Source organism: Rhinopithecus roxellana, chromosome 8 (genome assembly GCF_007565055.1).
Source record: "Rhinopithecus roxellana isolate Shanxi Qingling chromosome 8, ASM756505v1, whole genome shotgun sequence".
Classification (NCBI taxonomy): domain Eukaryota; kingdom Metazoa; phylum Chordata; class Mammalia; order Primates; family Cercopithecidae; genus Rhinopithecus; species Rhinopithecus roxellana.
The window spans coordinates 23,111,478-23,126,029 of record NC_044556.1 but is presented as its reverse complement, the minus strand read 5'-3'; the positions used below and the strand labels follow the sequence as shown (position 1 = coordinate 23,126,029).

Below are 14,552 nucleotides of genomic sequence, written 5' to 3'. Positions count from 1 at the left end.
ATTTCTGAGATAAATTGTGTGTGCCATCATGGAATGTGATCTGGTGGAGAGACATAACAAAAAGAAAGTGGATTCACAGTCATATCAGAGCATAGAGGAAAAGGACAGAAGAGAGGGCAAGTAATGCTGCTCAGAGGCATTGCAGAAGCATGATGCTATCAGAGCTGGGTTTTGAAGAATAAGTAGGAGTTTGCCATTAGCAAAGCGGAGGAAGAGTATTCAGAAAAAAGGAAGAGCATGTGCACAGACTAAATCACTGGTTACACTCCTGCCTGTCCTGTACATGCCCAGTTCAGGTGGTAGTTAATGTCAGAGTTTACACTTTTGGTTTTTATTGTCACCAAATCTAAGAATTGTACTTTGAAAAGTGAATCCACTCAGCATATTTCCAGGATTGGATGAGTACGGAAGTGTCCTACTCTGTATAAGAGCGACGTTCCAAGCTGGGCATGGTGGCATGCCTGTAGTCCCAGCTGCTTGGGAGGCTGAGGCAGGAGGATCACTTGAACCTAAGAGTTGGAGGCTGCAGTGAACTATGATGGCACCTGTGTGTCACCACTATACTCCAACCTTGGGAACATAGTGAGACGCTGTCCCTTAAAAAAAAAATTCCAGAGATTTCCGCTAACAAAATCCTTAAAAAGGTTTATTTATTAGTTATGCACTTACAAACTTACCTCAGTTCTTATATAGTGTACTTTTTAAATTGACGCATATAAACATGGTTTTAAGAGAGTTTTTCTGTCCTAATTTGTACAAAAAAAAGGTGGTAAACTAATATGGTTCCAGTATTGTTACCTGGTCAAACAATAATGACAAAGACAATGAGAAAGAATAGGGTTTATTAGGTCTTTAAAAAAAAAATTCCACTAACTTTTCTCGAGGGGTCTTGTCTTCTATTCTGTAAATGGTTCTTTAGAAGGAAACGTTTTCCACCTACAAATCCCTAAATGGGTATCTATCTCGCAATGGCCTGGAGTTCTGTTCCCTCCTCATTCCTTAATGAGTGCTCGTCCTGTCGTGCCCTTGCATTGTTTAATTTGTTGCTCCTTTTTACAAAACTCTGAAAAACAAAAGAACAAGTTAGATTAGTATTAATGTGTCTGCACTGTTGATAATGTAGGGGCCAAGGGAAAACTTCTCCTTTGCCCTCTGAAGGTTTGCTGAAGAATTAACTTACAAAAGGCAGATTAACAGGAGAAATGGCATGTAAATTAGCAAGCACAGGGGAGAAGAATCACAGAGTGATTGTCTAACCACGAAATGGGGATGGGGAAGCGTGGATGATTTTTAGGGGGGTGGTAAATTACTTTAGGGGAGTTTAATTAGCTTGAAGAATACTTAATGGCCGGGGACAAAGTCTGTTGGGCCCGCAGGGCAGACAGTGGTTTGTGACAAAAGTCTGTCCAGGTATATTGACTGAAGTTAGTCTTTGTTTCTGCTATATAAGTCCGGTTAATGGAAAACTCAGGGAAGGGGCCAGAGGCTGTTTTTTTCTTTGGTGGGTCTGGACTTTAGGCAGATAAGGGAATTTCATTCAGATGACAGCTTCATCCTGCACTTTGGGAGAAGGTCAGAGTCAAAGTGCCATATTCCGGAGTATCGGTTTCTGAGTCCCAATGATAACCATTTACAAGTTCTTGGCCTTAAATTTCAGATAAATGGATCCTTAAGAAAGTTTCTTTTGTTGAAACAACTATTTTAAGGGGTAAATTTTAAGGTGGATTTTTTTTTTTTTTTTTTTTGGTAGGGAGACGGAATCGCCCTCTGTCGCCCAGGCTGGAGTGAAATGGCGCCATCTCAACTTATTGCAACCTCCACCTCCCGGGTTCAAGCGATTCTCCTGTCTCAGCCTCCCAAGTGGCTGAGATTACAGGCGCCTGCCACTGCACCTGGCTAATTTTTGTATTTTTAGTAGAGACAGGGTTTCACCATGTTGGCCAGGCTGGTCTCAAATTCCTGACGTCATGTGATACACCTGCCTCGGCTTCCCAAAGTGCTGGGATTACAGGCGTAAGCCACAGTGCCGGGACTTCAAGGTTGATTTTTAACTGGAAAAGTAAATCGGGATGGAGACCTGGCTAGCTTCATACCATCATTAACACTTTCCTTAGAGTACATACAAATAAGTCAATAAACAAGTAAAAAGTAAAAATTGTATTTTGGCTGGGTGTGGTGGCTCACAACTGTAATCCCAGCACTTTGGGAGGCTGAAGCGGGTGGATCACCTGAGGTCAGGAGTTCAAAACCAGCCTGACCAACATGGTGAAGCCCCGTCTGTTCTAAAAACACAAAATTAGCCAGTCATGGTGGTGCACACTTGTAATCCCAGCTACTTGGGAGGCTGAGGCAGGAGAATCGCTTGAACCTAGGAGGTGGAGGTTGCAGCGAGCCGAGATTGCGCCATTGCACTCAAGCCTGGGCAACAAGAGCAAAACTGTCGCAAAATAAAATAAAATAAAATAAAAATTGTATTTTTATGTTTTATATGGAGAAGGATGAGGATATATTAATTGTAAACTGTGGAAGTGGTTCTTAAAAAATTGAGTGGCTGCTGAACTAAAGAGTGCATTCAATGCTCTGTTTCAAGCTAAAAGGGCTTTAACACCTAATTTTAATGGCAACAGAATGAGAGAAATTTATGAAAATCTATAACTCAGACAAGGAAAAGAGATGAGACATGATTCAGCTGTTAAAATATCCCTGTCTACCCAGGATAAGGCAAATAGGCAACAACTGTGTTGCAAAGGCTGTTGCAAACAGCTGCCTGCTACTTCCAGATATAAACAGTATGCGCACTCCGCTGAGGGTGTGGCTTTTCTCACACTGGTGTGCCTGGGCTAATAAAGGGCCCGAGAATTGCAGATCTGTCAATACTGGCACAGAAGAGCACATAAGTGTGCTCTCTCTAATAGAGTGGGTATGAACATCATGCTTGGAGATGCAAAAATGCTTTAGAAAAAGATCAACTGTTAAACTTCTAGACCACCCAAAAGACTAGATCATGCCACGAGCACCAAAGGGACCTGAACTACTGCGTTCAGGACATCTGCCCAGGGTAAGAAGTGCTGCTGCTACTTAGGAATCCATCTGATCAGCATTCTTGTTCAGCTTCACTTCTCCAGGGAGAAGGTTCTCAGAAAGGGAGGTGGGTTCAGCCTTGGAGAGTTCAGCCCAAATCCCACTTTCAGGCTTTGGGGTAGTAGAGGCCTCAGAGCCCTCTAGAAGACACAGGCTGGGTATGAGCCTCTTTTGTGTGTGCAGCTTTACAAAACTGAGATTGCGAGCGTGGACATTGCAACTGGAAATGAAATGTTTGCTTACCAGAAATTCTTGATCCATAAAGTAGGGCTTTTCTGACGATCCATCATTTGTTTCCAGATCAACAGCAAAACACAGGAAAAGTGCATCCAGCACAGTTTCAAACACAGATAAAAAACTATGGGCTACTAAGTAGGCAAAAAAAGCTACCAATAACAGAGGGACTGCCCACACCTGGAATGCCCGATTGTAGTTAAAAGCCATGAGTCCTCCAAAAACAGTGAAACACACCACTAACACCTGTGCAAAAGAAGAGTTTGTTGAAAATCTTTATGAATCAGTTGCTTAGATGTTTCTGTCAGTTACAAGTAATGGTTTAATATATGTTCATGTGTGCAACGTGTGTGTGCACTATTGTAAAGAATGCTTGTCAGAAATTTTGGCAGAATGAAATAGAGGAAAAAATGAAAAGCTGTATCAAAAGGAAACCCAGTTAATGGTGGGTAGGAAGGTTATATGTTATTTTATCTGTGCCTAGCTTTTGTATTCATATAAATGTAATAATATCTCACAAACCTTTTATTCTGTTTTTTCACTTAACACCAAAATAAGCTTATTCACTTTAAAACTTTTTTAGAAAACCCCCCTTTCTTTTGAGACAGAGTCTCGCTCTGTCACCAGGCTGGAGTACAGTGGCGTTGATCTCAGTTCACTGCAACCTCTGCCTCCCAGGTTCAAGTGATTCTCCTGCCTCAGCCTCCCGAGTAGCTGGGATTACAGGCACCTGCCACCACGCCCAGCTAATTTTTGTATTTTCAGTAGAGATGGGGTTTTGCTATGTTGGCCAGGCTAATCTCAAACTCCTGACCTCAAGTGATCAGCCTCCCAAAATACTGGTATTACACATGTGAGCCACCTTGCCCAGTCCAGGTTTCAATACTCTTTCCATATATTCTTACTGAGAAACCCACAAACATTCATTTTCTGAGGTTAGTAGTATGTTCATTTTAGACCTGAAAAAGAATGAATCAGAATGGTAGAACTGATCACAGGTAAGAGAGTAAGACTAGGATTAAAATTCTGGCTCTACCTATTGTAGAACCCTGGAAAGGTTATTAAACCTTCGTTTTCTCTTCTGCAAAATAGGGATACCTCATGGGATTGAGGATTAAATGAGATAAGGAAGCACAGCATCCACTACAGAGTAAGTACTCAAGAAATATAGTTCCCTTTCAAACCAACTGTTGTGTGGCTTAATTTTCAGAATCCCAGGCTCCTTTATTTATTTAGTCAAGATATCTCACCTTTCCTAGAAAAATTATGAAGTCTCCAAAGCAGTTAATAGATGTAAAATGACTTGAATTCTTAGACAAGATTTTGAATGCATCTTTTGCTGATGTACAGAAATCTGTCCCATTAATAGCAGTTGTAGTATATGCATTCTGAAACAGAAGAGAATTGTTTAAAAGGTAATTCTTATAATTATATTTTTAAGGCAATATATTAATACAGAGTGTTTGCAAACTAGAGTTACAATAAACCTACTCTCTCTACCCATAAAAAGTACCATTTTCAGAGTCCTTTCCAGTCTGATTATACCCATATATATTTTCATATAGTTGCAGCAGATAGAAAAGATAAATAGGTACTTATGGTTAATATGAATATCCCACTACAAACATGTGGAAATGATGGGTAAAGCATAAGGGTTTTGTTTGCTTGTTTGTTTTGAGACAGTCTCACACTGTTGCCCAGGCTGGAGTGCAGTGGTGCCATCTCGGCTCACTGCAACCTCTGCCTCCTGCGCTCAAGCAATTCTTGTGCCTCGGCCTCCTGAGTAGCTGGGATTACAGGCGAAAGCCACCATGCCTGCAATAAGCTATTTTTTAATGCACAACAGAGTTTGAGGGCAGGAAGTTTAGGTACCAGAAAGCAAGCAGGATCTAATGGTTTGTGAGCGCTGAACCCAAAGGTGCAACAGGCATGCAATTAGGCCCTTGCTAGGGAAGCGAGCTCCTTCAACAAATTCAGGATTCATACTCAGTTCAACCTCAGTCAGCCATTCCAGGAAGATGGTACAGAAATCCACTATGTGCCTGGGACTGTTAAAATCCTAGGGTTTTGCAAAGGCAAAGCAACATCGCCACCTCCCAGGCCAGGGAATAGTGGAGTCCCACAGGTAACAACCCCTGGAGAAGAGGAGGAGCTCACAGAAAAATTTTACAGAGGACCCATGGAAATGAACAGCACAACAAACAGAATCTGTACCGTGAGAACAACCTGGAAAAAAAGTATTTAGGGAGGTACGTTTAAGGTACTAAGAAAATAGTGAAAGAAATAGTAACCATAAGGAATAAACAGAACAGTATGAAAAATGAAGAAGCAGAGTAGAAAACAAACTGAATAGAAATCCTAGAAATAGGCCAGGCGCTGTGGCTTAGGCCTGTAATCCCACCTCTTTGGGAGGCCGAGGCGGGTGGATCCCCTGAGGTCAGGAGTTCAAGACCAGCCTGAGCAACATGGAGAAACCCCTTCTCTACTAAAAATGCAAAATTAGCCAGGCGTGGTGGTGCATGCCTGTAATCCCAGGTACTCAGGAGGCTGAGGCAGGAGAATTGCTTGAACCCAGGAGGCGGAGTTTGCGGTGAGCCAAGATTGTGCCATTGCACTCCAGCCTGGGCAACAACAGCAAAACTCCGTTTCAAAAAAAAAACAAAGCTAGAAATAAAAAATATACAGTCTAACTGGTATGGTGTCATGATTATATATCTTTTTTCTTTGTATAATAAGCATTTCTATGTTACCACATGGCTTTTATAATTTTAATGCATATTCTGGGATGCACATATGTGCATGTGTACGTGCATGTGTGTAGCTGGGACATGTTGACTGTTTCAAATGTTTTGCTCTTATAAACAACTATGCGATGAACTCTTGATTTCCTGATTTTGGATACTTTCTTTTTCTTTCTTTTTTTCCGAGACGGAGTCTCACTCTGTTGCCCGGGCTGGAGTGCAGTGGCCGGATCTCAGCTCACTGCAAGCTCCGCCTCCCGGGTTTACGCCATTCTCCTGCCTCAGCCTCCCGAGTAGCTGGGACTACAGGCGCCCGCCACCTCGCCCGGCTAGTTTTTTGTATTTTTTAGTAGAGACGGGGTTTCACCATGTTAGCCAGGATGGTCTCGATCTCCCGACCTCGTGATCCCCCCATCTCGGCCTCCCAAAGTGCTGCCATGGCAAATCATGTGTGTGATTTATGTTCACATGAGATGATTTCTCAGGTCATTTTTTCCAAAATATCTTCCCCTTATGACTACATTTCAAGACCATTTATGCCTCTTGAAATCTTTAAAAATGCTACTTGCATTGCAGATTACGACAAGAATTTATAACTTTCCTGGGAAAATACACGAGAATACTACCTGCTTGGGTTGTTGTCATTCCTTTTGGTTTGGATAAAGGATGAAAGCTTTTTATTTCATGATATACAAATTAACCCTTTTGTACATCCCTTCAAACACATCACAAGGTAATCAGTGTGGAGTCTACTGCAGTAATCAGCCTGCCATGGTGCGGGGCCCAATAGAGTAAGTGGAAGAGATGAAGACCACTAACGGGTATAGGATTAAGGGAGCGGAATTAGCTGACCCAGTTTACCAAACTCCCTCTTCAAGGCCAACGAGAGAAGAATGTTTAGTTCTTAAAGACAAAAGGCTGAGCTGGGTGCGGTGGCTCATGCCTGTAATCCCAGCACTTTGGGAGGCCAGGGTTGGGGGCAGATCATGAGGTCAGGAGTTCAAGACCAGCCTGACCAACATGGTGAAACCCTGTCTCTATTAAAAATAGAAAAAGAAATAGTTGGGCGTGGTGGCACACGCCTATAACCCCAGCTACTGGGAAGGCAGGGGAAACACTTGAATCCAGGAAGCAGAGGTTGCAGTGAGCCGAGATCGTGCCACTGCACTCCAGCCTGGGCGACAGAGCAAGACTCCATGTCAAAAAAAAAAAAAAAAAAAGACAAAAGGCTGGAAACCATATCCCATAAGGGCACCATGCTTGCCTTAGAGATTTTCAGTCAGACATCAGATGAATTTCCTGCAAAAATGCCTTAATAGTATTCCACAAAGAACTTTTGGTTTTGGACTTATACAGAATGTGCGTGAAATTTGCTTTGAAAATCTCAAACCAGCTGTTGCTGGAAAGCTGCTCCAGTGTGGGGGCCGGAGCCTTGTGCAGGGATGTGGAAACTCATTTACTTGTATCATTTAACTAGGCATCTTCAATCATCTTGGGTTTTCAAAGCCCTGATGACCAATCTATTCATTCATCCTCAGAGCACATCTGTAGGAAGGGTGGGTGAAGAATGGCATAATTGTTCCTTTACAGACTGGAAACCGAGATCAAGGGCATTTCCCCCAGGTCCCCTGGTGAATCCATGAGACAGAGACCTTTTTATTTTTATTTTTTTAATTCTAACCTTCTGGACATTACACTATCAATTTTCATTAGGAAAAATTGCTATTTAAAAGCATGGTGGTTACGGTAAGCACAGGCTCTGCAGCCAGACTGTCTCTGCGCTCAAAACCCAGTTCTACCACTGACTAGCTGTTGGTCTTGGACAAATGATCTAACCTCTCTAAGACCTCAATTTCCTCATCTATAAAATGACTTACAGCACCTACCGCAAAGGGATGTTGGGAGGATTAAAGAACATACTCCCTGTAAAGCACACAGAAAATGTGTAATAAAGAGTGGTTATTATCATCCAGACATCACCAAAGATGATCTCATTTACAACTGGGAACACAGAAGCAACTCTTTAAGCACCTGAGGAGGTGTGGCAGGGGCCTGTGGTTGCTTTACCTGTCGGCTTTAATCCCTCACACCCACAGGGATCCAGGAAAGGGCTTTTTCAGACCACATGCCAGTCCCCAGCATCATCTTACTTTGTTACTGCAGCTCCACCATGTGCCGCTCAGCCTCTGTCTCTGCCTCCTCTCTTCATTCAGGCCGTCTCCAGCCCACCACCCCATCGCTTCCCCGCTCTAAACTTTCTAAAGTGCTTCTTGCTTCCCACGGGGAAGCACTGTTTTTGTGGGGACTTCTTTTTCTGCAGATCGCTGCCTCGTATTTAATTTAGCACCATCTCTCATAAGCAGTAAAAACAGATTTCGCTCTTTGGCTAAAATGATTAAAAGTTAAAAAGATATTATACTTTCTCATGCATGTGTTGACTCCAAAGAGTTTTGGGGCCTGTAAGCATTTATCTTTTCTTACATATCAGGCCCACTGAAAGAGGGCATTAAAACCACTCTGATAGAGAAATTATATATGCCTTCCTGCAGGTACCACACCACTAGCATTTTACCAGATTCAACCCTGAGTGCAACAGAGAGATCTAGAACTAACATCTGAATGAATAGGGGGAGGAGGGAGGAATCACTCAAGACACAGGATATGGATTAAACATTTCTGCTGCTTCAGCATTAGCTAATTTATACTTATTCTGAATAGCTGCTTGTCAGGCAGCTGGAAGATGGATTGCACTAACATTTTCATCGTTAAGTCCTTGTTCTGAGCATTTGTATTTGCCTGGGATGACAGAACTCAGGATTAACGTGCCAAGGTAATCTGCAAACTCTAACAATATGTGGAAATGATTGGCCATAATAAGGATTAGGAAACAGGTTTTATTGGTTGTGGAAGTTAAGAGATCCTAAAGGCTAACCTTTAAACAAGTAAGCAGGAGGTAGTGGCATTCGGCTTTTGATTTATCCCCAAAATTCAGTGTGCATACTTCTTTAGTGTCACAAAACAGATGGGTGGATATTTCTGTCTTGAAATTGAAGCTATAAACACACAAGATAGATATGAGGAAGGATCCCAAGTAGGCGGTGGTAGTACCTCAATATTAGATCCCAATTCTCATTCCCTTGCTTGGGATTAAAGACTCCCTCCCGGTACAGGTGGATTAGTTTTCAGACTTTAATGGACTGATCACCTGGGACTGTCCCAAGTGGCTGAGAAGCACTGGGGGACGAACACAATGAGGATGGCCCTGTGTGGCTGTGAGGGCTTCAAAACAATGAAATACATAGCACAAGTGCACATGTGAGGGCCACAAAGAGCAGAACCACAAGCTGGAGGGAGAGGGGAAGAGAAGGCCCAGCAGGAGAGATCAGGGAAGGCTTCATGGAAGTGGCATGTGAGCTGGCCCCAATGTTGCCTGTCTCCAGCAGGGTAGGAGGCAGCAGCAGGAGCCAGCAATGTGAGCCACAGACGTGAGTGTACCAGCAGGCACTGGAGGGCCCGAGCAGAGGAGAAATGGGAAACAGGTCTGCAAGAGTCGGGGGTCAGCCCTCGGTGGGTGGGGCTGACACAGTGTGGAGCAAGGGCAGTGAAAAGAAGTTTCAGGAGGACTCATGATTTTCAGCCTATGCCTCTGGAAGCTCTCCCAGGCTGCCCTGGGGAAGTTCAGGTCAGATCTCCCTCATCACCATCTTCTGCTGAGCCACGAAGCTCTGCACCTTCCAAGGCTCATTCCTATTCAAGCCTAGGAGACTCCCCAAGCACCTTCACAATGCCTGCGGGGCTCTGCTGGAGTTGGGTAGACATGCTGTGTGGCCATGCAGCCATTGAGCACACCAACCTGCCAGCAGTCATAAGCCAGGGGCTAGGCCCGAAGACCGTGAGTTCTCCTCCCAGGCACTCTGGCCCCTCCACGCCTACCTCGGTAGTGATATATCCCAAATGCCTTGGCACAGACCTAACGGTAGCTACAACTTTCTAATTTCCATCTGTGGCCTTTATCTTTTGCAGTCAGTAGGCAGGTGTGCAACTTTTGTGTGTAAATAATAAGTAATAACGGCATTAATCTATCACATCCTATGTGCCAGGCTCTATGCTACCTCTCCCCGAACACATTCACTCATTTAGTCCTCTTAACTCCAACCGGATGAGGTAGTTAAGGAAACTAAAGCACAGAGAGGTAAAGTAGTGTGCCCCGGGTCCCACACAGGTCATAGATGTTGCGTCTGTCTTCCATGAAGTAGACCTCTAACTCGTTCAGGCCCATATGCTGGAAAACATTTACTTTGGGCTGTATCTTTGTGCTTTTTCTCCCAGAAAGTTCAAAATAACAAAGTGGTGTTCTCATGAGATGCACCATTGAAAACAGCTGAGGGTGTGGCAGGATGGCTCAGTGGAAAGAGGCTGGATTCCAGCCATGTTGCCTCCAAAGACTTGCGGAACGGCTTCCACCAAATCACAGCATTTCTCAAAGGCCCTCACTTTTGCTGCTTGGAAAAGACATCCACCAACTCCAATGTTCCATGATGCTTTATGTTTGTGCTTTGTGGCCAGCCACCCTCAGATCATCATCTCATTAGAGCTCATCTGTTTTCACCACAACTCAGTGAAACAATCACCATGGGTGGTATTATTCCCTGCCGCCTGTGTGTGTGTGTGTGTGTGTGTGTGTGTGTGTGTGTGTGTGTGTGAGGGAGTCTCACTCTGTCGCCCAGGCTGAAGTGCAATGGCGCAATTGTACTCCAGGGTTCAACTGATTCTCCTGCCTCAGCCTCCTGAGTAACTGGGACAACAGGCACCCACCACCATGCCTGGCTAATTTTTGTATTTTTAGTAGAGACGGAGTTTCACCACGTTGGCCAGGCTGGTCTCAAACTCCTGACCTCATGTGATCTGCCCGCCTCGACCTCCCAAAGTGTTGGGATTATAGGCATGAGCCACTGCACCTGGCTGGTATTATCCTTATTTTATAGACAATTCTAATTATTGAAGCAAATGAGATTTAAGTGTCCTTTTAGGTAAGAGAAAATCTAGATTACCTCTTTAAGTTACTTTGAGAGCTATCCAAGAATGTTAATTGTAGCTTTAACATAGAAAGAGCGTTTTTTTACTCCTGAAATCAAATGCTTAGCCAGCACAGCTCAGCCCTTTGTTCATCATCAGCTGAGTCTGTCCTCTCACTGAACTCAACTGCTTTCTTCTTTTGGTGGCAGAACTGTGAATCTGGGTTTCTGCCGATGCTTCAAAAAGGTAAACAGAGTTTCCCTCCGTAGTGGAGGGAAGGTATTTGCCGAAAACCATGCCATGAATAGCCAGCTTTATTTCTGGAAAGCCTTCCTCACAGAATTCCGATATTTATTCTCAAAGCAAGAACTACTAAAACAAACTTGAGAAACGGGACAGTGAATAAATAACACTGGCATTCATACTTTCCTCAGAACTAAAAAAATTACAGTGAAATCTGAGTCCAGATACATCCCCATACATCCAGGGGCCTTCCTTGGACCTACAGTAAAACTGGCAGGAACCGTCCTAGACTAGTTTCATCTTGAGCCCTGTTTTTATCACAAACATATGTGGAGTGAGGCAGTGCACAGCCTCTGGGCCTTCCAGGGCCCTGCATTCACCGTTCAGATCCCTTCAGGAATGTACCGGTCACCAGGATGCAAACAAACATCCAATGAGATGGCGAGGAGGGAAACCAGCCAGTCCCCTGGGGCTGCCGCCAGGTGGGAGGTGGGGTGGAAGAAGGAAGGACAAATATGAGAGCTGCCTATGAAGCCAGGAACAGGGCTGTGCTGTTTTGTTTGCTCTTTTAAAACTTTTCTTTTTGCTTAATTTTTAGAATGGCTTTATTATTTCCATGCTTATCATAAAAAAAGTCAAACAGCACAGAGACAAAGAAGCAAGAAAGTCACTGTGATCCCACCCCTTAGAAATAACCACTGCTAACATCGCCTGGCCCTCACCCCAGCACCCCTCTGTGAATATACACAGAGGAAGAAAGGAAGGCCGGATACACTGAGCATGCGCTACAATAATGAGCTCTCACTCTCCGTGGTACTTTAAATAAAAGGACAAATGTTCATTTGACTTCAACAAAAGAAAATGAAACTAAACTGACACTGAAGGAATACCCAAATTTCAGGCAAATTGCACCTTCACACACAAGACGTAGGTTTTAAAAAAGTTTTCTGAAACATTAGGAAGTTAGAGTACTTACTGTTTTTTTTAACATAGGGTTTTAAGTTTAGGCAGTGTAGATAAGAAAGATGAGTCCTCTCACGCTTTCTCCTGCATCCTGATTTTAGTGAGTTTCATTACTCTGACTTTGCCAGGGTTTTGAACATTTATAGGCTCTTTGATGATGAAAGTCTCTACGTCTAAGTTGTTTTTGTTTGCTTTGTTTGAGACAGGGTCTTATTCTGACACCCAGGCTGGAGTATAGTGGCTCAATCATGGCTCACTACAGCCTCAACCTCCTCCCAGGCTCAGGTGATTCTCCCACTTCAGCCTCCCGAGTAGCTGGGAATACAGGCATGCACCACGACACCTGCCAAATTTTGTGTAGTTTTTTGTACAGATGGGTTCTTGCCATATTGCCCAGGCTGGTCTCGAATTCCTGAGCTCAAGCTGTCTGCCTAACTTGACCTCCCAAAGTGCTGGCATTATAGGCATGAGTCACTGCACCCGGCCTAGTCTTTATTTCTTAATGAGGTGTATGCAGCACTGCCACCGTGCCTGCCCCTTCACACACCTGCTGTGGACCACTGCATTCACACCATCCTGGAAGGCCCCAGTGGTTCCTCCACTCCCAGATGCGGTTCTCTCTGCTGAAATGCCTTCTGATCCCTGGCCTCTCTGTGGGGCTAATATTTGTTGAATAGATAAAGAAAGATGCTCTGGCAAACCAAGAATATCTTCTGAATAATATTTTTTCCTATGAAACCCAAATTCAATTGATTGATCCCTTTGTTCTTTCAGCAGAATGTTCGGATTAAAAGGCATCCTAGATATCACCTAGAAAAATGCTCTCATTTCACCAATGAGGAATTGGCAATCTCGACCAGGTAGAGGAAGTGACAAAGATGGAACAGGAATCAGGTGCTCACAGCCAGTGCTCTTTGTGTTAGATAAGCCTTGTCCTCCCACAAATTCAGGAAAGGCCACATTAGGCAACAGCATCTTGCTGGACTTGATCTGCCAGCAAAGCTCTGCACTCTGCAGAGAAAGCCCACCAGAATGATGATTCCTAAGGTCCAAGTTAGAGGACCGTGCGGAAGTGTCACCTTCATCCCCCAAGCTCTTTCCCAGTTGGAGTGCTGCTACATCCTTTATTCCCACTTGACCTGTGCATAATCAGTGGTGGAAGGGAGCAAATCAGAAGCACGGCCTGGTTTTCTAGAAGGCAAAATTAAACAGTGGACCTGTGACATGGGAAACACAGAGGATGGGGAATGCTTGGGCTATTACTGACTTCAGGCTTTCTCAGAAGGAAGATGACATAGACGGGCTTGTCGCTATTAGTGAACGCCACTCCCTGGTTTCCTCCTCCTTACCCTTAGCCTTGGCAAGGAACTCCAGGCAGCACAGCAAAGCCAGTGGGCCATAGCTTTTGGAGTCACGAGGATGACCACATAGTAGTGCTGTCACCCTGGACATGCTGTTCATCCTCTGGGGTTCAGTTTCCTCATTTGTACAATGGGGATAATACCTACCTAATACACAGAGTCCTAGAGAAGATAAACTGAGACTGTGTATGCCAAATGTTTACCATGCTGCCCGGCATACTGGGCCAACTCAGTGGATGTCTATGGGACTTAAAGACTTTAGAAGGTTGGTTCTTTTTTTTTTTTTTTTTAGATGGAGTCTCACTCTCTCACCCAGGCTAGAATGCAGTGGTGTGATCTCGGCTCACTGCAACCTCTGCCTCCTGGGTTCAAGCGATTCTTCTGCCTCAGCCTCCTGAGTAGCTGGGAGTACAGGTACGTGCCACCATGCCCAGCTAATTTTTTTTATTTTTAGTAGAGACGAGGTTTAACTATATTGGCCAGGATGGTCTCGATCTCCTGACCTTGTGTTCCACCCGCCTCAGACTCTGAGAGTGCTGGGATTACAGGCCTGAGCCACTGCACCCAAGATTTTTTTTTTTTTTTTTTTTTTTTTTTTTGAGATGGAGTCTCACTCTGTCACCCTGGCTGGAGAGCAATAGTATGATCTTGGCTCACCACAACTTCTGCCTCCCAGGTTCAAGCTGTTCTCCTGTCTCAGCCTCCCAAGTAGCTGGGATTACAGGCATGCATCACCACGCCTGGCTAATTTTTGTATTTTTAGTAGAGATGGGGTTTCACCATGTTGGTCAGGCTGGTTTCGAACTCCTGACCTTATGATCTGCCTGCTTCAGCCTCCCAAAGTGCTGGGATTACAGGCGTGAGCCACCATGCCCGGCCGTCCTTTGCCCATTTTTAAATCGGGTTATTTTTG

At 44.2% G+C, this 14,552-nt stretch overlaps 1 protein-coding gene across 3 annotated transcripts in view; it reads right to left on the bottom strand.

Annotated features, from left to right (window-relative positions):
- Positions 1-635: 635 nt before the first annotated feature.
- Positions 636-14,552, bottom strand: part of SLC44A3 (solute carrier family 44 member 3) — a 73,221-nt gene continuing 59,304 nt past the window's right edge. For all 3 annotated transcript variants that reach the window (XM_010385137.2, XM_010385138.2, XM_010385136.2), the window contains 3 exons: positions 4,566-4,703; positions 3,325-3,561; positions 636-1,063 (listed from right to left, as the gene is read on the bottom strand). In XM_010385137.2, the coding sequence (XP_010383439.2) occupies positions 959-1,063; positions 3,325-3,561; positions 4,566-4,703 (480 nt within the window). In that variant the 3' untranslated portion in view covers positions 636-958. The remainder of the gene's footprint in view (positions 1,064-3,324; positions 3,562-4,565; positions 4,704-14,552) is intronic.